Source organism: Mesocricetus auratus, unplaced genomic scaffold, assembly GCF_017639785.1.
Source record: "Mesocricetus auratus isolate SY011 unplaced genomic scaffold, BCM_Maur_2.0 Super-Scaffold_100714, whole genome shotgun sequence".
NCBI lineage: Eukaryota > Metazoa > Chordata > Mammalia > Rodentia > Cricetidae > Mesocricetus > Mesocricetus auratus.
In genome coordinates, this window is record NW_024429270.1 from 329,941 (window position 1) to 351,243 (window position 21,303).

At 51.6% G+C, this 21,303-nt stretch overlaps 1 protein-coding gene across 3 annotated transcripts in view; it reads left to right on the plus strand.

The window, feature by feature from the left end:
• The window catches only part of Nlrc5 (NLR family CARD domain containing 5), an 80,441-nt gene that overhangs the window by 24,338 nt on the left and 34,800 nt on the right, over nucleotides 1-21,303 (plus strand). For 2 of the 3 annotated variants that reach the window (XM_013119508.3, XM_013119507.3), the window contains exons 4-21: nucleotides 2,536-2,824; nucleotides 3,449-3,508; nucleotides 4,082-4,150; nucleotides 5,144-6,806; nucleotides 8,593-8,676; nucleotides 8,809-8,892; nucleotides 10,183-10,266; nucleotides 10,355-10,444; nucleotides 11,171-11,230; nucleotides 12,364-12,429; nucleotides 12,844-12,927; nucleotides 15,210-15,293; nucleotides 16,247-16,336; nucleotides 17,222-17,290; nucleotides 18,136-18,204; nucleotides 18,942-19,034; nucleotides 19,400-19,483; nucleotides 20,776-20,865. In XM_013119508.3, coding sequence (XP_012974962.1) covers nucleotides 2,548-2,824; nucleotides 3,449-3,508; nucleotides 4,082-4,150; nucleotides 5,144-6,806; nucleotides 8,593-8,676; nucleotides 8,809-8,892; nucleotides 10,183-10,266; nucleotides 10,355-10,444; nucleotides 11,171-11,230; nucleotides 12,364-12,429; nucleotides 12,844-12,927; nucleotides 15,210-15,293; nucleotides 16,247-16,336; nucleotides 17,222-17,290; nucleotides 18,136-18,204; nucleotides 18,942-19,034; nucleotides 19,400-19,483; nucleotides 20,776-20,865 — 3,200 coding nt within the window. In that variant the 5' untranslated portion in view covers nucleotides 2,536-2,547. The remainder of the gene's footprint in view (nucleotides 1-2,535; nucleotides 2,825-3,448; nucleotides 3,509-4,081; nucleotides 4,151-5,143; nucleotides 6,807-8,592; nucleotides 8,677-8,808; nucleotides 8,893-10,182; nucleotides 10,267-10,354; nucleotides 10,445-11,170; nucleotides 11,231-12,363; nucleotides 12,430-12,843; nucleotides 12,928-15,209; nucleotides 15,294-16,246; nucleotides 16,337-17,221; nucleotides 17,291-18,135; nucleotides 18,205-18,941; nucleotides 19,035-19,399; nucleotides 19,484-20,775; nucleotides 20,866-21,303) is intronic. The other variant, XM_021232167.2, reaches the window with a different exon arrangement.

Consider the following 21,303-nt stretch of genomic DNA (forward strand, 5'->3'; position numbering starts at 1 on the left):
ACCAGACAACTGGAGTTCACAGCCACATCCAAATGCAAAGGAATGGTTTCCTGTGATACCACCAAAGGGCATCTGTAAATGTCCCCAAGGCCTACCACGGAGAATTAGTAGTAAGCCAGGCCAGCAATCATCTCGTGGCTCTGGGTCATGGATCTTTTTGCTGAAATCATGTCCCAGAGTTTGCTTCCAACAGAAGTCACTATGTCTATAATGACTGGATGTGCCCTGTCTCCCTGTGATGTTTGCTTAAAGAGCTTGGTGTCTCATCTCAAGAGCTGGGACACCTTTGGCAAAACAAAGGCTCCAAGTCAGGCTGATGTGAGGATAAGCCAAGCCCAGTAAGGAAGCCACGCCCTCCTGTGGACACACCCCTAGCACAAAAATCACACAAAGCCCTTGTCTCATGGTACCTGAGGCTCCAAGGCTTTGGAAGTTTGGTGATCTGGGAGCCAAAAAAATTTTTAGTTCTGATCCTGCATCTGCCATGTGTGTGACCTTGGACACTTGCTTCTCTCCTTCAGAGACAGTGGTCCGAGACCTTAAGGATCATGGATGTGAGCACATTGCATGACTTGTAAGCTCTAGCACAAATGCTAGAAGTCTAACAGAGGAGAGGGGCCAGGAAGGAGCCCTGCTGAGTGTCCAGAGTATACAATGGGTATAGCAAGGCCAGCTCCTGGTGGACCTCCCACACTTTCTAGAGCTAGAGGTGATATCTCTGCAAATGTGAGGATTAGCTAACCTATATTAGCTAATCCATAGAATACCATGCCTAACACAGTATGTAAGTGTTCATGGAGAAATATACCCCAAATAGCGTATTCCAACATATAGACCACCATTTATTTAACCCATCCTCCAATTGTTTGCTATTCATGTTGCTTTTGATTTGTAACTATTATAAATAATTGTGCCATAAACAGTTTTGTAATAAAAAAAAGAGTTGTGTATCCTTGATGGCTTCCTACTGCATGTGGAATTACTGGATCAAAACCATGGCTCGTTATTTTAGGCTTCTGCTTTGTGAAAGCCCTTTGCCTTCTGTTGGAACTCTTCCCAGCAGGCTCTTCATATGCTCCCATCTAGAGCTGGAGACTTGGACAGGAGAGATAATTCAGCAGTCCTTGCGGCTTTTCCAGAAGTCACGGGTTTAGATCCCAACAGCCACATAAGGCAGCTTGGAACTGCTTGTAATTCCAGGGAACCCAGTGACCTCTTCTAACCCACACAGGTGCCCACGTACATGTGACATACAGTCACACAGACACATACACATAAATATAAAACAAAGCTCTTATCTTTGGAGAGAGAGAATTAGATTAGAGTGCGTGAGCAGATAGTCTGTAGTAGCCAAGACTTGGGTTGACTATACACAGAACTCCTTAAGTGATGGTATTTTGAACCAAATAAAAATGTATTTCTTAGCCGGGCGTGGTGGTGCACGCCTTTAATCCCAGCACTCCGGAGGCAGAGGCAGGCGGATCTCTGTGAGTTAGAGACCAGCCTGGTCTACAAGAGCTAGTTCCAGGACAGCCTCCAAAGCCACAGAGAAACCCCGTCTCAAAAAAAAACAAAAAAATATATATTTGTTAGTCATATAACAGAGGGCTAAAGGCGCTGAGTCCAGGGAAGGTGAGCAACTTTACCCACACATTCCTCAGCACTGACTTCTACCTTGTGACCCAACATGGCTGCCCAAGGTCTAGACACCCTGTTAACATTCCAGCCATCAGGAGGAAGCAAAGGAAGGTAGATAGCATCCCACTGACCATCCCCCATCCCACCCCCATGATGTGCTTGTGTCTAACTATTAGGGAGGCTAGGGCGCCAAGTCTATTCCGCATAATCAGGGAATAGTTTGGAGTTATAGTTCTAAGACAGAAAGGAAAAACAATATTAGCGGATGGCTAGATGTCTCTGTCATGAAATCAATCCAGCGCGAAAGCAGCACAGATGGTCCATGGAAACAGCATCCTTGAGCCCTGTATACCTTGAAGAGCTGGTAGACTGGTGTGTTTGGCAGGGGTGTGTGTGTGTGTGTGTGTGTGTGTGTGTGTGTGTGTGTGTGTGTATGTGTGTGTGTGTGGTTACAGGTCAGGGAAGGGTACAGAAGCAGGCCCATCGATGAAGCTGATCTGAGTGGATACATCCAGTTACTTGTCTGTTGCTGCGATAAAATGCACTAGGAGTAGAGAAAGCATCATTCTTGCTCACAGTCCATTAAGTGGGGAAGTCAGGGCAGCAGGAGAGTGAAGTTGCTGGTCTCATCCACTGTCAGGGAGCAGAGAGTGATTAATGCCAGTGCTCGGCTCCCTCCCTTCACGCTGTACAGCCCAGGATCCCTTGCCCAGGGAAGTGTTCCATCCACAGTCCAGATGGCTCCTCCCATGTCAGCGCACGTAGAGCAGATGACCCTTCAGAGGCCCATCTCCCAGATGATTCTCAATTATGTCAGGTTGACACTCGACATAAATCATCACAGACCCCTTACTCCTGCCTGTCCCCCCCTCACCTGTTTCCCCCGCATCTCCACAGGGCCGGCTTCTGATGGACTCCGAGAGCCTCCAACTGTGGGCCTGGCTTGTGAGTCTGCTGAGTAAAAACTCAGAATGGCTGAGTGCCAAGGTTAGATTCTACCTTCCTACCATGGACCTGGACTGCAGCAACACGGCTCCCGAGACTGAGGTCATTCATCATCGGCTCAGAAGGCTGTACACCCAGGGCCTGGCCACATGGCAGTCTTTCATCTACAGTCTGTGCATGGAGCTTGATGTGCCTCTCGAGCTGGAGGTACCACTGCTGAGCATCTGGGGCCAAAAAGATGGTAAGGGCCCACATGGGAGCCTGGTGACCTACAGAGCTTCAGCCTCCCCTCCCACCCCCCCCGCACCCATGACCCATCCGGTCACACCGAGGGGACATAGAAGAGCCATGCATTCCAAATGCCTGCAGCAACCAAGAGGGTTCCCTCTGCAATGCAGTCAGAGACCTCAGCCCCTACTAATGAGCAGGGAGGTTGACTATTCCGTTCAGCACCTTCTTGAGCAGAGCACTGAGGAGGAGCACAAGATACTGATGAGGGACAAGGAGTCCTTGGATAGAAAGTGGGAACTCAACCATGAACTGTACCAGTGTGGAGATGGGGATGCATAGTCATACACACATGAGCAGACAGATCCCACATGCATGCGAACACATACATACACAGACGTGTGTGCAGACATGCATCCTCACTGATGTGTGCATATGTACACATGCGTACTTCTGCACATTGCTGCATGCAGAGTGCACCACCTGCTTCCCTGTCAGACGACTAGGTGCCAGCTGTATCTCTGGAACCTACGGCTGTTCCCAGAGCAGACACCACTCAGAGGTACTCAGGCACCCTATACCCTTATGACACTGTGTCCCACATCCCCAGTGGCATGTGCTCTGCTCTGTCTTACAGAATTCTCTAAGCAGATAGGAGATGGTGAGGACAGCCATCCCGGACCTCTGCAGCACCATGGTGAGAACTGGGGTTAGGGCTTGGAGTACCAGCTGATGGGCTCAGTCTTTACCTTAAGCTAGTGGTGGTTAGTGACTATTTCTTCCTCGGCACATGGACCAAGTCCCACTCCCTTCCTCTCTGTGACTTTCAAGGCCTGCCCCACCGCCTTTTATTGGGGATCTAATTTGGATCCCCAGAAGAGACTGGGTGTGGCTGACCTTAGTCCTCTAGATCCACTGTCAGGTGTCACCCAGGGAGACTGTTCTCATGTCCCTGTCCCCTCCCAACCCTGCGGAATTACAGAAAGGCAGGTATCATGCATATTCACAAGGACAAGTGGCAGGCCCAGCCAAGTAACTGAAAGCTTCCCTTTCACACCAGAACCTGTCCCTTAGAATGCCCTGCTGTGGGTCTGCTTGCTTCATCCTGGCCCAGAGCCTAAAGCTAGCTGGTGAAACTATGGAAATGCCCTTCTCATAATCGCAGGGAGTCTCATGCTTCTCTGCCTGGGCCCACTTATGGAATAGAGCACCCCAAAGGTACTGGCTGGGTCCCCATTTTCTACCCCATGCCCCACTTCTCTCTTTCCAGGCATCAAGCGCCCTTCTCAGAGCTGTGGGTCCTCGCCTCGTCGGAAGCACTGCAGGAAACAGCAACTAGGTGGGTTATGGGAGTAGACTGGGCTGCCCTGAGGTTGATCACGGACAGATTCTGGGTTTGTCCCTGACTGAAATCTTCTGAGACCCAGTGACTTGTTTTCCAAGTCTCCAGGAGAGAAAGAATGAAGTCCTGAGGGAGCAGAGGAGGAGACAGGGTGTCTCAAGGGCATTTGTTAATGAAGCTCTTCCAAACTGTCCTCAAGATTGTGGGAATATCAGGGTGGTAACCAGTGTGACCTCAGGCCTGGGTCCTCAGTGGTCATGTTGGGAATGAGTGAGGATGGAGGTATTAAAGGTGCCTTGGAAAACCCCCAGATAGGAGGTTCGTGGAGATACAGGGCACTGAGGCTAGGCCATGGGGAAGAGGAGAGGTGAAACTTTGTCTGTCTTCTACCAGTGGTCCAGAATAGTCCTGGCCCAGCCCTGTCGTGCACATACACTCCAAGAATCATGAGCATAACCAGAAAATTCACATCTGTAAAATAAACCACGCTTCAGTCCTTTCTGGGGTAGGGATGGGGGCTGAGTCTTCCCAATGACCCAGGAAGGAAGAAAGTAACACTTGGCATAGCAGGAGCCCAGTTCTCACGATCTGGTTGACTGGTACAAAGCCTGTAGTTTGTTGGTGCCCACTCTCAAGGGAAGGATGCAGTTACCTTTGCCGTCTTAGAGCTGATCCCCATTGATGTTGCAAAACAAGCAACCTCCACTAGCTTACTGAAAACTATATCACCTATATTGTCCTGGAAGAGAAAGTTGTGACCCAAGGGCCCATCCCCACCTCCCTGTGTAAGTGGTGTTGGAGCCTATGTTGCTGTGCAACCACTCCCTCTGGGAATATGGATGACCTAAGAGCATCCATTGTGCCCTTGACACTTACCCCCATTCCCACATAGTTGGGGGATAAAGACAGTAGCAGCCTGATCACGGGGTCCCAGGACATGTACCCAGTGTGAGAGTTCCTGTCTTCATGCCCCTGCTGTGTCCCTTGCAGAGCTGGCTAAGAAGTATCTGAAGCTCCTAAAGACCTCTGCCCGGCAGTACCATGGTGGTGAATGCCCGGGGGCAGGGCATACTCAGGCCTCTCCGCAGGCCTACATCCCCCCGATTCTACAGTGGAGCCGGGCTACAGCACCCTTGGATGCTCAGGAGGGAGCCACTATAGGAGACCCTGATGCAACAGACGACATTGATGTGAGCATCCAGGATCTCTTCAATGTCAAGGCCCCCAAGGGACTTCGAGTGACAGTACTTCTGGGAAAGGCTGGGATGGGCAAGACCACTCTGGCGCACCGACTCTGCTGGAGGTGGGCTGACGGTCAGCTGGACCACTTCCAGGCTCTCTTCCTTTTTGAGTTCCGCCGGCTCAACATGGTCACACATATGCTGACGCTGCCCCAGCTCCTTTTTGATCTGTATCTGAGCCCCGAGTCAGACCCAGATGCTGTCTTTCAATACCTGGAGGAGAATGCCCATCAAGTCCTGCTGATCTTTGATGGGCTGGATGAGGCACTCCGTGCCAGTTCCGAGGGCGCTGACAATGCAGGCTCCGCCCTCAACCTCTTCTCTGACCTCTGCCGCGGGACCCTCCTGCCAGGCTGCTGGGTGATGGCCACCTCTCGTCCTGGGAAACTGCCTGCCTGTGTGCCCACAGAGGCAGCCATGGTGTACATGTGGGGCTTTGATGGGCTGCGGGTGGAGAAATATATCAGCCACTTCTTCAGTGATCTGCTGTCACAGGAGTTGGCCCTGGCAGAAATGAGAACCAATGACCGTCTCCGGGGAATGTGTGGAGTTCCTGCACTATGCCACGTTGCCTGCTTCTGCCTCGGCCATCTGCTTCCCAGAAGTCCTCCAGGCCAGTCTACGGCCCTCCTGCCCACTGTAACCCAGCTGTACCTGCAGATGGTGGAGACTTTTAGCCACAATGGGACTCTGCCTGCCACATCCTTGTTGGGCCTTGGAAAAGTGGCCTTTGTGGGACTGAACACTGGGAAGGTCATCTTCTCCGTGGAAGACATCCCTCCTCCCCTGATGGCTTTTGGAGCTGTCCACAGCCTCCTGACCTCCTTCTGTATTCGTACCAGCCCTGAGCAACAAGAAATAGGCTATGCCTTCACCCACCTCAGCCTGCAGGAGTTCTTTGCTGCTCTGCACCTGATGGCCAGCGACACAATAGACAAAGACACACTCACCTACTATGTCACCCTCAATTCCCACTGGGTACTGCGGACCAAATCTAGACTGGGCCTTTCCGACCACCTCCCTACATTCCTGGCAGGCCTGGCGTCCCATACCTGCCATGCTTTCCTTTGCCGCCTGGCTCAGCGGGATGAAGCCTGGGTGGGCTCCAGGCAGGCTGCTGTTGTTCAGGTGCTGAGGAAGTTGGCTAACCGAAGGCTTACAGGGCCAAAGATGATAGAATTGTACCACTGTGTGGCTGAGACCCAGGAGCCAGAGCTGGCGAGGTGCACTGCCCAAAGCCTCCCCTTCCGACTCTCCTTCCACAATTTCCCACTGACCCATGAAGACCTGGCTGTGCTGGCCAACGTTTTGGAGCACAGGGCTGCCCCCATCCATCTGGATTTTGATGGCTGCCCACTGGAGCCCCGCTGCCCAGAGGCTTTGATAGGATGTGGGCAGGTTGAGAATCTCAGGTGAGTCAGGTCAGAAGAGAGGTTAGGGAAGGGTGGAGGAGGGCACTGTGCTCTGGGAAAGAGGGAGGTCAACCAGTCTGCCAGACAGACTGGATTCAGGTCCAAAAAGGACGTTCCATGCTCATTTAGTGTCTAACACTGGTGAGGCAGCCATACGCCTTGATCAGGCCTCTGGAGTCCAGGTGTACTTTCTCTTGCCTGTGGCTTCTTGACTCTCATATCTCTCTGGCAGCCAGGGGCTGGAGTGTTAGATCTGGGCTGTGCTGCTCAAGGCTGTCTGACCTTGAACCGAGGTACGTATTACCTCCCTTGATGGTGGTTCTCCATACCTGCAATGAGTACACAAGTCAGGGGGCCGTGGGAGGATGAGATGGGATGGTGCCCAAGCAGGCTTCTCCACACGGCATCTGGTCCAGACCAAGGCTCTGTATCTATCAGCTAGAGAGAGCAAAGGTGTAGTCCCCATGCAAGCTTCCCAAGACACAGTGGGGCAAGCCCTGCTGGAGTCTCTGTCTCTGTGACGGACAAGTCAGAAGTAAGTGGTCCAAGTTGGAAGCTTGCTCTACCCCATGCGGTCATGCAGGGGCCACAGCATCCTCCAGACATCCTAGCTGTAGGATCAATGCTGAAGCTTGGGTGTCCCTGTGCCCTGACTTGGAGGAAGGGAAAAGATGACCTTGGAGGAATGTGTTTAAAGGTCATCACGGAAGTAGGACACATCCCTTCTAGTCACATTGCTTCACTGAGAACATAGCCACACAGCCAGCCACTCAGGGCTGCAAGAGGAGCTGGAAATGTCAATTCTGGCTGGTAAACTACTTCTGCTAGAACTCCATTTCTTCTTCTCCTCCTTCAAATCAACACCAAGTTTCATTTACATATGAAAACACTTTACACTTTCAGTAGATAATATTAACATTGTAACAAGGCAGCCCAGCCCCCTGAATTACAGTTATATCACTTTAAATCTTTTAATACAAACCATATTTGAAACACTAAATACAAGAAAGAAACATGAACAACATAGAAACAAAATAATCAAGTAGAAGAAGCCCCCACAACTTAAAAAAAATCACACCAGATAACATTTTTAAAAAGAAAGACACTACGGAACAATGATGATCTTGTTTTTGAAATGATATGAACTTGAATTTTTAAGACCAATTTGTGAGGTGAAATTATACCTCTGCTAAAGTCTAAAAGTCTCTGTCCATTTTGATAATTAGCTTTGTTGTTCTTTTTGTTTCTAAGGAAAGTATCTTGGGTCTGGGGAGATAGGTCAGAGTCTAAGAGAGCTTGTTGTAAAAGCAATAGGACCTGAGTTCACGTTCCCAGCACCCGTATAAAAGCTGAGCGTATCCTCTCATGCCTATAATAGTAGAGCTGAGGGGAAGAGACAAGTGGATCCCCAGAGCTCACTGTCAAACAGCCCGCCCTAGGATAGAGTGAGTCTCAGGACCAGTGAAAGACAAACAAACAAACAAATGAACGAAAAAGTGATAGAGAAAGACCTCTGGCTGTCTCATGCGCACGTGTGGTAAGTTTGCACGCATGCACATTGCAGATGTTTGCTTGTCATGATTTAAACTATATGTGACTGTATTTCTATGAGTGAAGTGGAGAACTGGTTTGGCAGATAAAGGAACCAATGCTGTAAGCTGTATTTCTTGCTACTCCAACAACTACAATGACGATTCGTGCTACTATGATGGGGCATACTGCCAAGGGTGTGCTGTCAATCACTAAGCCCTGCCCAGCACTGACTCGTTTTGCTTCTCTCCTGCAGCTTTAAAAGCAGAAAGTGTGGGGATGCCTTTGCAGAAGCCCTGGGCAGAAGCTTGCCTACTATGGGGAGCCTGAAGATGCTAGGGTGAGCCAAGACTTGCAAGCAAGATACTCAAGAAGGATGTCTGGCACACTTTTCCCTACTTAGTTCTGTACAGGCTCCTGGATAGTCCCCTTCTCCATCCTCATTCATCTGCCATTTCTGCTTGCCCTGTAGGTTAACAGGAAGTAAGATCACAGCCCGGGGCATCAGCCACCTGGTACAGGCTTTGCCCCTCTGTTCCCAGCTGGAGGAGCTCAGGTGAGTGACTTCTAGGACAGCTCCCTTGCCTGGGGGAAGGGTCACTTCCCAGGTTTTAGGACACCCCTGGGACTTGCATTCTCCGTCAGGGACCACCAGAGAAAGATATCAGTCCAAGAGTGAGGTGGGCCAAATCTAAAAGTACACTTCCCTGAACCCAGCAGAGCACACATTTGGGTTACCTGAGAGGAGCATGAGTTTTGGGCTCCCTCCCCTCATTCTGTGACCCTAGGAAAAGGGATTGCAGTGTCTAGGGACCCTCTGAAACAGTCTTTTAAAAAAGTATATTTTCTTTTATTTTTGAGATTATAATATAATTACATCATTTCTCCCTCCTTGATCTCTTTCAGGCACATGACCTCTTCTTTCATTAATGGTTATTGTATGCATATATGTGTATATACATATATATTCCTAAACATAACCCACTCAGGCTGTATAATGTTACTTGTCTGTATGTTTCCAGGGATGACCATTTGGCATTTGGATAGCCAATTGCTATGCTCTTCCCTGGGGAAGACTATTTCTCCTGCTCTTAGCATTCAGTTGCCTATAATTCTTCGTGTATGGTTGAGGTGTCATGGGCTTTCTCCCAGCCACTTTAACGTGTCTGTTGATGTTGCCCATGTTAGGTGCATGTTTAGTGAAACTTTGTGAGTATAGATTCTGATATTGCTAGGAGACACAGTCTCAGCAAAATCCTTGGTCTACTAGAGTCTTACATAGTTCCTCCCTGAGATTCAGAAAGGCAGTCCCCGAATCTACAAAAGCTCACCAGGAAGGATACAGAACTTACAGGATGGAATACAAGCTGGCCAGTCCCTGCTCTTCCCGATGATGAGTGCCTTTGGGTAGTGGTCACTCTGGTTAGCATGAAGGTTTAAGTCACTGATATTATTAAAACGTTCTTGGTTATTGAGTGACCTTAATCTTGGCCCCCATCACCCTTTTTATTTATTTTAATTCCCCCTGTTGCTTTCAATAATTTGCACTTCATTTATCTATCTGTCCCTCCAGCTGGGGTTCCAGGTAGAGATAGTGAGGTTGGAGAGGTTGTCCTGGGCTCTGGGGAGCTGTGGCCAGAGCTGATACTGGAAATAGAGTCTTCAGCCTCCCGGAGGGATTTCAGTCTTCCCCTGGGACATTGGCGAGCTCAGGAATCATGCACATTGTACACTTAAGCCCTGGGAGCATGCCACTAGCTCACCTCACCTCACTTCATAAGACCCATCTAGGATTTCCTAGTGTCCATCCCCCCATCTGAGGGATTGGGTCTTGGCCTCCCTGCAGTTTGCACGACAACCAGCTCAAGGACCCAGAGGTGCTGAGCCTTGTGGAACTGCTCCCTTGCCTGCCGAAGCTCCAGAAACTTGAGTAAGTGATCTTTACCCCCAGCCAAGCCTCTTTCCTGACTGACCATGTCAAGGGCGTCCACCCCTGACACTATGCCACAATCATGCAGCTTGAGCAGAAACAACTTCTCCGTGTCAACTCTACTGTCCTCGGTGAAGGTGGCCATCACGTGTCCTACTGTCAGAAAGCTGCAGGTCAGGTGAGCAGATCTTCAAACTCTCGGGGGAAAGGAAAGGGGTAGGGGAGTGAGGTATGGGAAAGGAGGAGGTCCCTAGCTTCCAAGATCTATGTGTGCATGCCAGAGTCGGCTTAATACACATCTAGAATCTTGCTCAGGTCTGGCACTTAATAAATAGTAAGTAGATGGAAAGACGCAGGGATGGAGCACGGGCGTAGCCGAATGAATAATTAGCCATGTGCCACTCTCCATGGTACTGAAACAGTATTACCTCATTGGCTCACATTGCAGGTTGGGCGACAGCCTTCTTAATCTGAATACAATTATATTTCTCATTTTGAAACGCTCTCAGAGGGCACGGTGATCCACAGCTGAAATACCAGCACTCAGGAGGATTAGGAATCCCAGGATAGCCTCAGATCCATAGTGAGTTCAAGGCCAGCCTGGTTTACTAGACAGCTAAAACAAAACAAAAACAAAAAACAAAACAAAAAAACAGAACCAAAACAAAACTAAATAAAGATCCCTCTCACCTTATCTTTCTGACCTTAAGCAGGCTTGCTGGGTGGCAGAGGGCTTACAGCCTGTGCTGGGGTATTCTTTTGCATTCTCCTGTTTCTCTATCAGACAGGAAATAAATAAACTTCCCTTGGATGGTTGGGGCAGGAGTGGGTGACAGCTGGGCAAGTGGGGTCATGTGCTGACTTCCAGCTCCTGGATATCATGTCTTTGTGTCTGACCCTCTAGGGAATCTGACTTCGTCTTCCTTCTGTCCCCAATCACAGAAACGGCTGTGCAACAATCAGAGTAAGTAGCTTGGGAGGCATGGCCCCAGCTAGTCCTGAGAAAGGATCCAAGCTGGGGAGATGAGGGTGAGAACCTAGTGAGAGCTCAAGTGTGAATTCCTGTTCAGGGCTGGCAAAGTGCCCTCCCTTCCTCGAATGTGTCTGGAGGACATACAACCCCTGGCTAGGGAGCATCCCCAGAGTCTCAGAGTGAACCAGGCCTGTAGGGAGGATGTCAAGATACCATGCACCGAATCTGAAAAATTCTCCTAACTGAAAGAAAGATAGAGGAGAGGGCAGTGGTGGTACCTACATCTCAGGGCTGCCTTGGGCATGGAGGGAGCAAATGCATCTAACATGCTTCAAATGCTGGCATATCACCAGCTCTCAGATGCTGGCCACACATGGATTTCCATATGCCCCCCCCCACTGGGTGGGTAAAGACATGAAAGGTTTCCCCGCTGAGCAAAAGCTCTTCCCAGGTTCCCCACACTGCTCCCTGACTAAGCTCCCAGCGTCAATCTCACTCCCTGCCCTCCCCATGCCTCCAGTTCTGACACCCAACGTGGCCATTCCCAGCCACTGTGACGATGTAAGTGCAGTAACTTTCAGTCTATCGGTTTCCACCCTTTCGGGACTCAGCAGGGGCCACGGGTGGTTCCCGTGGCAAATGTCACAGTGGAGGAGCACTTCTGTCATTGCGAAGCTTCTGTTAGACGATTAGCCCAGGATTCTCTGCAGTCCCTGGCACTCTCCTCTCCCTGTGTGAGAGTCTGGAAGGGCTGTAGCTCCCCTCTCCCTGGACCTGCTTGTGGCAGTTCATGATCTCTGTCTTCTGAACCAAAGGTCACATCAAGGGGATGCTTGTCATGGTGACCTTAGGAGATAGAAGAGTCTGATAGGGTATGTGGCTTGCCAAAACTGCACAGCCACAGACGGTGGCGGGGAGGGGGGGCACATTTGAGTAAGGGCCCCAAGCCCTTTGCCCCTGCTGCTTCTCCTAGCTGCGCCTTGAGTGCCTTCCAGCGCCGTCTTTGGAACTAACTCACCATGAGACGTGCTGCAGGGCTTCAGACCCCAGATGCCAAGTGAAGAGGCCCAGTCCATCAGGTCTGGCTCCTGAGCCCAAACTAGTGTGCAATCTGTTCTTTTCAGAGCACCAAACCTACAGGATAAAGACAGCCCGAAGAAAGAAGGACAGAGCCGAAGCCTAGAACTCAGGTACCTCAGCAGGGCCTACTGCCCTCCGAAAATGATAATGGAGGAAGGTCCTTCCCCAGTGGAGGAAGAACAGGCAGGAAGGAATACAGGAAAAGCAGATGGAAAGACAGGAAAGGGCATGCATAAGCAACTGTCACAGGAGCTCCAGCCAAACAGACCCTTTCTATATGTGGGGCACTGTCCTGGAGGTGGCTGGTGCTTCATGGGAAGCCTTCTAGGACCCTCATGAATGGCACATATTACTCCAGTTTGGGAGAGGAAGAAATTAATTCACAAATAGACTAAGTTTCTTGAACAAGATCACTCCACTCCTAGAGGGACACAGATCCAGGTCTGCGCCCTCAGGACTCATCTGACTCTGAACGGGAAGGACCATGATCCCCCCCTCCATATCCCCCATTCCTATCCCCCCAGGCTTCGGAAATGTCAGCTCAGGGTCCATGATGCAGAAGCCCTTGTGGAGCTATTCCAGAAAGGCCCCCGGCTGGAGGAAGTAGAGTGAGTACCGGGGGACAGAGTGGGAGACCTGGGACAGGAACAGCTAGGGGGCTGGGCAGGGCAAACAAGGCCCCCCCCCGTCTTCATGTGGGGGTGTGGTGATGGCTGGCTGACTCCTCCAGAGTCTGGGGACATCCCAACAGTCAGAACATCTGTTACCGTGCAGCGATGTCCTGAATCAAGTGCTTAGCTAGGAGCTGTGAGGCATGTTTTATCACCTTCTTGCTGTGACGTAACCACATTTTACAGAGAAGGGAATGAAGGCACGGAGGTAAATTTGCTCAAGATCATGCAGGTAGGAAGAGTCTGGCCTGAGGCTCCCAGCCCATCCTCTTGAGTCCTGCCACCACTGCCATGGCCGTCAGGAGAGTAGGACTCCTCCTGCACTTGGGATGACCCATTGTTTACAGGCTGAAGAAGTTCCCACGATGTCTGGCTCCTGAGTGGAGCTTAAGAACTGGTGGTGGTTATTTCCTAGTGATTGGAAGGGAGCCCCACCAACAATCCTCTAAGGGATGTGAAGACAGGATGAATGGTGGGGTGCACCCGGGAGTGGTGGTACACGCCCTTAGTCCCTGCACTTGAGAGGCAGGTGGATCTCTGAGTTCCAGGCCAGCCCAGCCTGGTCTACAAAGCAAGTCCCAGGACAGCCAGGACTACACAGAGAAATCCTATCAAGAGTGAGAGAGAGAGAGAGAAAGAGAGAGAGAGAGAGAGAGAGAGAGAGAGAGAGAGAGAGAGAGAAATGGTGTGTGCTGTGAAGTATTTAGAGATGAGTTGGCCCCACCTCAGAGTGTGTTACATAGGGTGAGGGTTGCCCATGTAATCAGCCATTGGTCCATTACCTTGTTTTATAAGAAGACTCAGGGACAAGGTTAAAACATAGCAAATGAGAACCAGCAAGATGGCTCAGTTGTCCTTTGACCTCACATGCACTCCCCACTACAAAAAATAAACATAATCTGTAAAAAATGATTAAAAGGTCTGGAGAGATGGCTGAGGGCCTGAGTGCTTGCTGCCCTTTCAGAAGACCTGGCTTCAGTTTCCAGCACCCATGTAGGCAGTTTGCAAGTGCCTATAACTCCAGTTGCAGGGACCCAGAACCTTCCCACAGACAGACACACACACATTTACATAACAAAACTTAAGAAGAAGGCATGGAGTATCTCTAACACTGAGCCTGTCCCTTCCCAGCGCTCTCACTGGCAACACAACCCCACCCCACTAGTTAGATGAATAACACCTTCCCAGCTACCTCACTCACCTTTGTTACCAGTCCAACTTAGTCTCAAGTCTGCGTCTTCTCCAGACTCTTCATACTCTCCTCTGCTAGAACCCCCACCTTTCACCTCGTGACCCCATTAGCTTCTGCTTCACGATTTTCCCAGCTTCCAGCAGAGCATTCTCTTCCTGGCCTGGTAGACTGTGTTCACCACTGCCTATGGCCTTCACTCCCTCCCTCTACTCAGAGTAAAGCCCAAATCCTCAAATCCTTGTGGGACCCAGAAGCCTGCCCCAACCTCCTCAGCCCCTTTCACCCTGTTAGCCTAATTCAGTTTCCAGTCTAAACACACTGGCTTCCTCCGGATGCTGGCATGTGCTATACCACAGGGTCTTTGAGTATGCTATTCCCACTACTAGAGACAATCTTCCCAAATCTCTCCCCAACCACTTACCTATGAAAGTCCTGGGATTTCCAGCAAGTAGTTAAAAAACAAACAAACAAAAACAAGAAAGCCTCCCTGGACCTACACTGTGTCAGATATCCTGGAATTAGGGAGATTATCACAAGACACATTTATGCGTGTTGCAGCTTACAGGAACAGGCGCAGGTGGTACCTTCCGGTCAGACTGTCTGGGTTCAAAGCCAAGCCCACCCTTGAGCGGGCCCCTTAAGGACTCTGTGCCTCGTTTTACTTGGTAGTAAGATGACGATACTAGTCTCTGCTTTGTAGATTGTGAGTATGAAACATGCCACAAGTGTAGAGTACAGCTACACATGGAGCTGGAAGCCTGTCCCCTTTAGTTATTATAAAGTTTACTGCCAGGCAGTGGCACACACCTTTAATCCCAGCACTCAGGAAGCAGAGGCCGGCGGATCTCTGTGAGTTCGAGGCCAACCTGGTCTACAGAGTGAGTTCCAGGTCAGGATCCAAAGCTACACAGAAAAACCCTGTCTCAAAAAGCAATAAATAAACAATAAATAAATAAGTTGTGGAATGCTTCCCTGACTAAAGCTGGAGAGGGATTGTGAGAGTGTTTCCCCGTTGCCTCCATCTTAGTCTTTCAGGAAACCGTCTGGAAGACGAAGGCTGTCGACTTGTGGCAGAGGCTGCTTCCCAGCTGCAAATTGCCCAGAAACTGGAGTGAGTTGCACACCCCACTGCTGGGTAACAAGAGGAGCCATGGAGAGTCCATCTGGTCCCTGCCTGCCCCCATTCTCCGTGTCCACAGTCAGCAATAGTAGCACTGATCTGCCCAGCTTCCTCTCTCCAGCTAAGCTGGGCTGTTGACCATACTTCGTTCTTGCCTCTGCCCTGATCCATTAGTAGCATCACTGTCTAACTCCTTGCACACGGACAGCATGTCCATGGCACGTCCGGCTCACATGCCAGGTAGCCCCCGCCACAGCTCTGAGACAGGGTCTCATGTGTGGAGGTTGGAGCCTTGCACTGGGCCAGAGCCGCGGTACTGAGTGGGTGGGTACCCTGCCACTGGGTCAAGGCTTTAGGGCACAAAGAGGTGTGTTTGGTTAGGTGTAGGCATAAGTTGTTGAAGTGGTGACCCAGGAAAGCAGGGTGTCCAATGGTGCGGGTCTGGGGCAGAGATGGTATTCGGTGGGTTGTGTTACATCTTAGGGTCATTTGGGTTGGGTGAGGAGTGGAGAGGTTGGGGAAAGTGGTTTGGGCTTCGGCGCTAACTGTGTCACGTTGAAACCCCGGAAAAGCAATAGAATGTCTCTGGGCCTCAGTTTCTCCATTTGTAAAATGGAGTTAAACGAGACTACGTATGCCTAAAACCTTTGGTATAGAACCTACTAGTCAGCCCTCCATAGACTGCAGTCGCATCACATACCACAAAGCTGGTGCTCAGAGACAGGAGAACCCAGAGGCAGTGCTGGTAGATTAAACCAGAGAGGTTGATTCTCTGAGTATGTGTATTTGGCAGGGGTGGGGGTGACATGTATCCCTTGACTCACATGGCCAGAACTCCTTGAAGGACCCTACTTGGGGACCCATGACAGCCAACAACTTTCAAGTCGCCTCGAGGAGGCAGGAGCTGTCTGCCTGCCGACACTGACACCCTCTCCTCTCTGCAGCCTCAGTGACAACGGCCTCTCTAAGACGGGGGTGACCTATGTGGTGAGAGCCGTGAGCACTTGTGGGACCCTGCAAGAGCTGCACATCAGGTGGGCACCCACGGGACACTGCCCTTCCTCTGAGTTCAAGGCCGATCAGCACACTTTCTGAAGCTCCCCACATTGTTCTGGCCTCGTGCCTTAGGGACCCCTAGAAGACGCTGCCTGACCGCTGTCTTGCTATCACAACAGTGCAGCCTCTGCCAGGGCTGTGGGTCTCCTGTGGAGAGCTGCCTGGAGCTGGTGGGGCCAGCTGGGAGTGGCAGCATCACAAAATGGGGGACAACCCTCCAGCTCCCTGCTTCATTTGATACAAACTACGCAGGACCCTCTGTGCCCCCAGGAACTGCGGGATCAGGCTGGGCCCTGCCCCTTCCAGCTTCCTTCAGTCCCTTCCCAGCTCCTCTTGAGAACAATGTCCAAGTGACAAGTGACTTCCTGCCCCTCTGGTCCAACCTCAGTTCTATCCCTATCGATGTGAAGAACCGAGGACACATTGAATGAAAGCCAGTGCCGTCCCTGCTTTGCGTCAAGCCTTGGTCCTGGTTCTCAGCTGCATGGACATCTCTATTTCATGCTCCCCCAAAGGGCTGAGGGGGGGCCTACATCTCTCACAAGGTAGATTAGGGTCCTCATTCACTGTGATCTCTGAGATGCCATGGGAGACAGCACCCACATCCCAAAGTGCTCCAGGCATCAGAGGAAACCCGCCACCCTACTCCACCAGAGCAGGCAGAGGGGGCGTACTATAGTTTGAGGCACGAACCAGAGCAGGGAGAATCTGCAGTCTGTGTAGCAGGAAGGTTTCACACCGCAAAGCCTCAGAGGAGGTCACAGGAGGGGGCTCAGCTTGGGCAGGTGTGGTGTCTTGGTTCCACCAGGTCAGGGTTAGACAAGGGCCGTAACCTCTGCCCCTTGCTCAACTCTTGTCCACAGCCTGCAAAGCAACACTGTGGTACTCACATTTGCCCAGGAGCCAAGGAAGCAGGAGAGGAGCCGCCGGAGGTAAGGACCCAGTGTCCCCACACTCCTCTCTGGGATGGGACTGCGACCCCCTTGGCCCAGGGAGACCTTGACAAGAGCTCATAAAGTGGGGCTGGAAGTGTAGCTTGGGTAGTAGAGTGTCTGATATTGCATGAGACCCTGGGCTCAGTTCCCAGCACTGCACAAATCACACAGGAGACCCTGTCTCAGAAAGTGAAAAAGAATCCACCAGGGCTCAGGCCATGAGCAGCCTTGGCTGGAGACATGAGGCTGATGAGGAAGAAGCAGAGGGCAGACTAGGACCTGGCTGGTACCCCAGGGATAGCTAGATAGTTATTGTCTAGCTGGGATAGACAGACAATTGTTCATGGGGAAACTTGGGTTTGGGGCCTAAATATGGAAAGTAGCCCGGCCCAGAGCTCTGATATGGCCAGAGCTTCTATCTTCATTTGACACAAGGACCATTAAAGGGATGTTTGCCTCTCTCCCTCAAGTGACTTCCAGGACTTATCTAGAGGCTTAGCTCTGTGCCGTGGGCGTCCACCCACAAGCTATGGCAGGGGTCTGAGTTTGGAAGGCTGATGGGAGGAGAGCTGCCCTCTCTTCTATCTCCGATGATGGTGATGACAATGATATTAATGGTGACGACAACCAGGGTGCATTGAACATTTCCTTATGTGTGTATCTAGTGCTAGACTGAGACAACTCGAGTATACCAAATTAGTCCCAGAGAGGCCAGTCCCAGGCCACGCACCAAGCTAATGTCCCGCTGAGCCTGGCTAAGCACAGAGACGAAATGGGACAGTGAGTTTGGGGATGGAGCCAGAGGCAAGATGCTCAGTCTGGCCTTGCTGTGTATCCTACAGTGCTGTACCACTCACCAGCTTTGCATCTCCTGTGGCCTCTGAGACATCCCAGAGCTCTCGAAGGATCAGGTATGGTAATAGTCTCCTCGCCTCAAGCCTGTCTCATAAGCTTGCTGGAGGACACCACAACCTGCTCTGCCGAGGATGGCCTGGCAGCATCTTGTTCCCTGCATAGCCCTCCCCTCAGCCACCTCCCACTGTCTAGGCGGCCCCACTCCATAGCTCCCTGAACCCCGGGCTGCGGAGACTGAACAGAGAAAGGAAGAGCCAAGAACCACTGATCCCCGATGCTGGGCCTCTGCCTGGGCTCCTCGGCCCTGTGTGTTCCCACCAACCCTGTCTCCCTTTTGCCTACCTGTCTGCCAGTCTCATTCAGAGTTGGTTTCTTTCCTAGGGCATTTGGTCTTATCTCTCCTCATTTGTCCATTTGCTTTCTACCTCTGTCACTGTTTCTCCTTATCCATCCTTCTCGGTCCCTCCCTGTCTCCCTGTGTCTCTTTGTCTCTGCCTCAGCCTGTCTCTAACTAACCCTCTTGCTGTCTCTACTTGTCTGTCTCTGTGTCTACGGTCTCTAGCGCTATCTCCACTTGCCTCTCTGTCTCTCTCTCCCTCTCAGCCCCGGCCCTCTGTGCTGTCTGAGGCATGACTTCCCTGTGTCAGTCTCCTGTCTGACTTAATGCCATGTTCCACAACCTCTCACTGCTGCTCACTGGCCTCTCTGCTGGCTCTGGGGTGGGTGGGGGCAGCTCTCCCCTGGGCACAGTGTCTAGAGGTCACTGCAGGGCTGCGGGTCTGGCTCCTTGCAGGCTGACACACTGTGGCTTCCTGGCCAAGCACACAGAGAGGCTCTGCGGGGCACTGAGAGCCAACTTCCAGCTCCACCACCTGGATCATCTCGAGTGAGTATCTGCATCCAGGAAGGCAGTGGTGGGGACAGTAGAGGCTGCTTGGTGATGGAGTGCAGATTTCCCTGTTCTGTTTTGAAGCGTTTGGTCCTTACCTTCCTCTACTAGCATCAGAGACCTGATAGGGGCGGGGAGGGGGGGAGAGTGACTTTCTTTCCAAGTACACATCCCACATTGGTAACCTTTGCAGCCATGCCGGAAGGTCACTGGGGGGAGTGACGTGCCCCGTGTGTGATGTGCAAAGTCTTAGCTTAGTGCTTCCACTGGGGTCCCCGGTCCCAGGGGCAGCTGGACAACCACACTGCTACAAAAGCAGAACCCACTCCATCCTCCACTAACCTCTTCTCCTTTCCTTCCAGCCTATCGGACAACTCCCTGGGGGACAAAGGGGTGGCCCTGCTAGCCCAGCTGCTCCCAGGACTGGGTCCCCTACAGTCTTTGAAGTAAGTAAGCACTAACCACCCCGCCCCCAGGCCTCTGGGTTGCCATCAGTGGGGAGGGTGCAGTAAAGATGTCACCAGTGGTAACGATGTCACCAGGTAGTGCACATGAACCGCCTTCCTCCAGCACCACACGGGAACCATCAACAAGGGCCCAACAGGTGCTCTGCTCACCAGGCTCGACTGAGCGCTGACTCACTTCACAGAGCTCAGTGCTCTGGCTTCGGCCCCAGGCCTTCTCAAGCAGCCCCCGTGTCTCTCCACGGGCTCACACGGCACCTGGGCTGGGCGTCGTGGGTTTCTATGGGAAGCATAGTGGAAGCTTGAGGAAACACTGAGGGATGAACAGCTGCCAGAAGTCTTTCCAGTCCCCGGTTTCAGAAAGAGGGGCAGCTCGATGAAACTTGGCCTAAGTGGACGGGGAGGACTTGTGCTGGAGAAGACACCAGGCAGGATGTCTAGGGCAGCCCGGGAGCTCTGACGACCTGTTAGGGAGGTGGGAGGCACCCAGCGTGGGAGGAAGACCTTGGCAACAAGTCAGGATCCCCCCACATTCTGCCTGCAGCCAACCACTTTCCTGCTGGGGGCCCTGGGTTCTGGCTGTCTGTGCTGCTAAGCACTGTTTGGCCTTGGGAAGTTACAGCAGCATCAGTAAATGCATAAGAATCAGGGGTAGCTCCCCCGAGTATAACCCCAGGGTCTTTTTTACTAGAAAGCTGTGTTCTGAGGAGTCTGGCTGAGAAAAAAAGGTCACCTCTGATCCTAGGGGGTGGGGGAAAATCTGGGGGCCCCTTACAGGCAGGTAGGGGGCCTTTCCTTTGCAGACAGTGACATGCAGATTGAATTTGCTGGCAGATTCTTACAGGTGTCCTTAAGACAAGGTGACAAGGTACCCGTGAGGCACCCTGGGTCCCAGTGGGACATTACATGGCAAATAAAAAACACACGATAGGTGGACAGAGACTATGAGAGAAAAGAAATTGTTGTTCTTGTTTCAGGATGGGAGTCTCCTGCCCATTTTTATCTTACCCTTCCTTTATTGGATGTCGAAGAAGAATTCAAGGGAACTCTGAGTTCCGATCTTAGCTCTGTCACCAGTACAGCTTGCCACCTGAGCAAGTTCCTTCCTGTCTAGATGCAGTGAAGTTGGAGGGTTCCTCACTGGTCACCTGGAGCTCAGCAGGGTCTGTCATCTGCTGTCAGAGACACTCCCATCCCTGGCCCTGTGCTCTGACATTCAGAGGGCATGTCTGAGTCCTCGGTGGCTTCACCATTGTCTCCTGTGTGATCTCCAGCCTTAGCAGGAATGGCGTGTCCCTGGATGCTGTGTTTGGCTTGATCGAATGCATGCCTTCCGTTCAGTGGGTGTTCCACCTAGATGTCAGGTGAGTGACCGCCCTGTCCCTCTCCTCCCCCTCCGTTCATCAGCTCCTGCTGAGGCCCCTCTTTAAGGGGGGCACCTGGGTCATCTTTGGGGTCTTAGATGATGCCAGGTACAGTGAGCATGTGCAAGGAGTTCATGGAATGAACAAAGGAGTGAGCCAGGGAGGGAGGGAGGAGGGGAGGGAGGGAGGGAATGATCAAGGGAGGGAGGGAGGGAGACAGGGAGGGAGAGAGGGAAGGATCAAGGGAGGGAGGGAGAGAAGGAGGGAGGGAGGGAGGGAGGGAGGGAGGGAGGGAGGGAGGGAGGGAATGATCAAGGGAAGGATTGAAAAGCATGGCCCTCATGGTCACAGAAGCAATTCAATTTCTCCAAGTTCTCCTTGGGACAAAAGTCTTTCAACTCACTAGACTGTCCTTAGACACTCCTAAGCAAGCTGGGA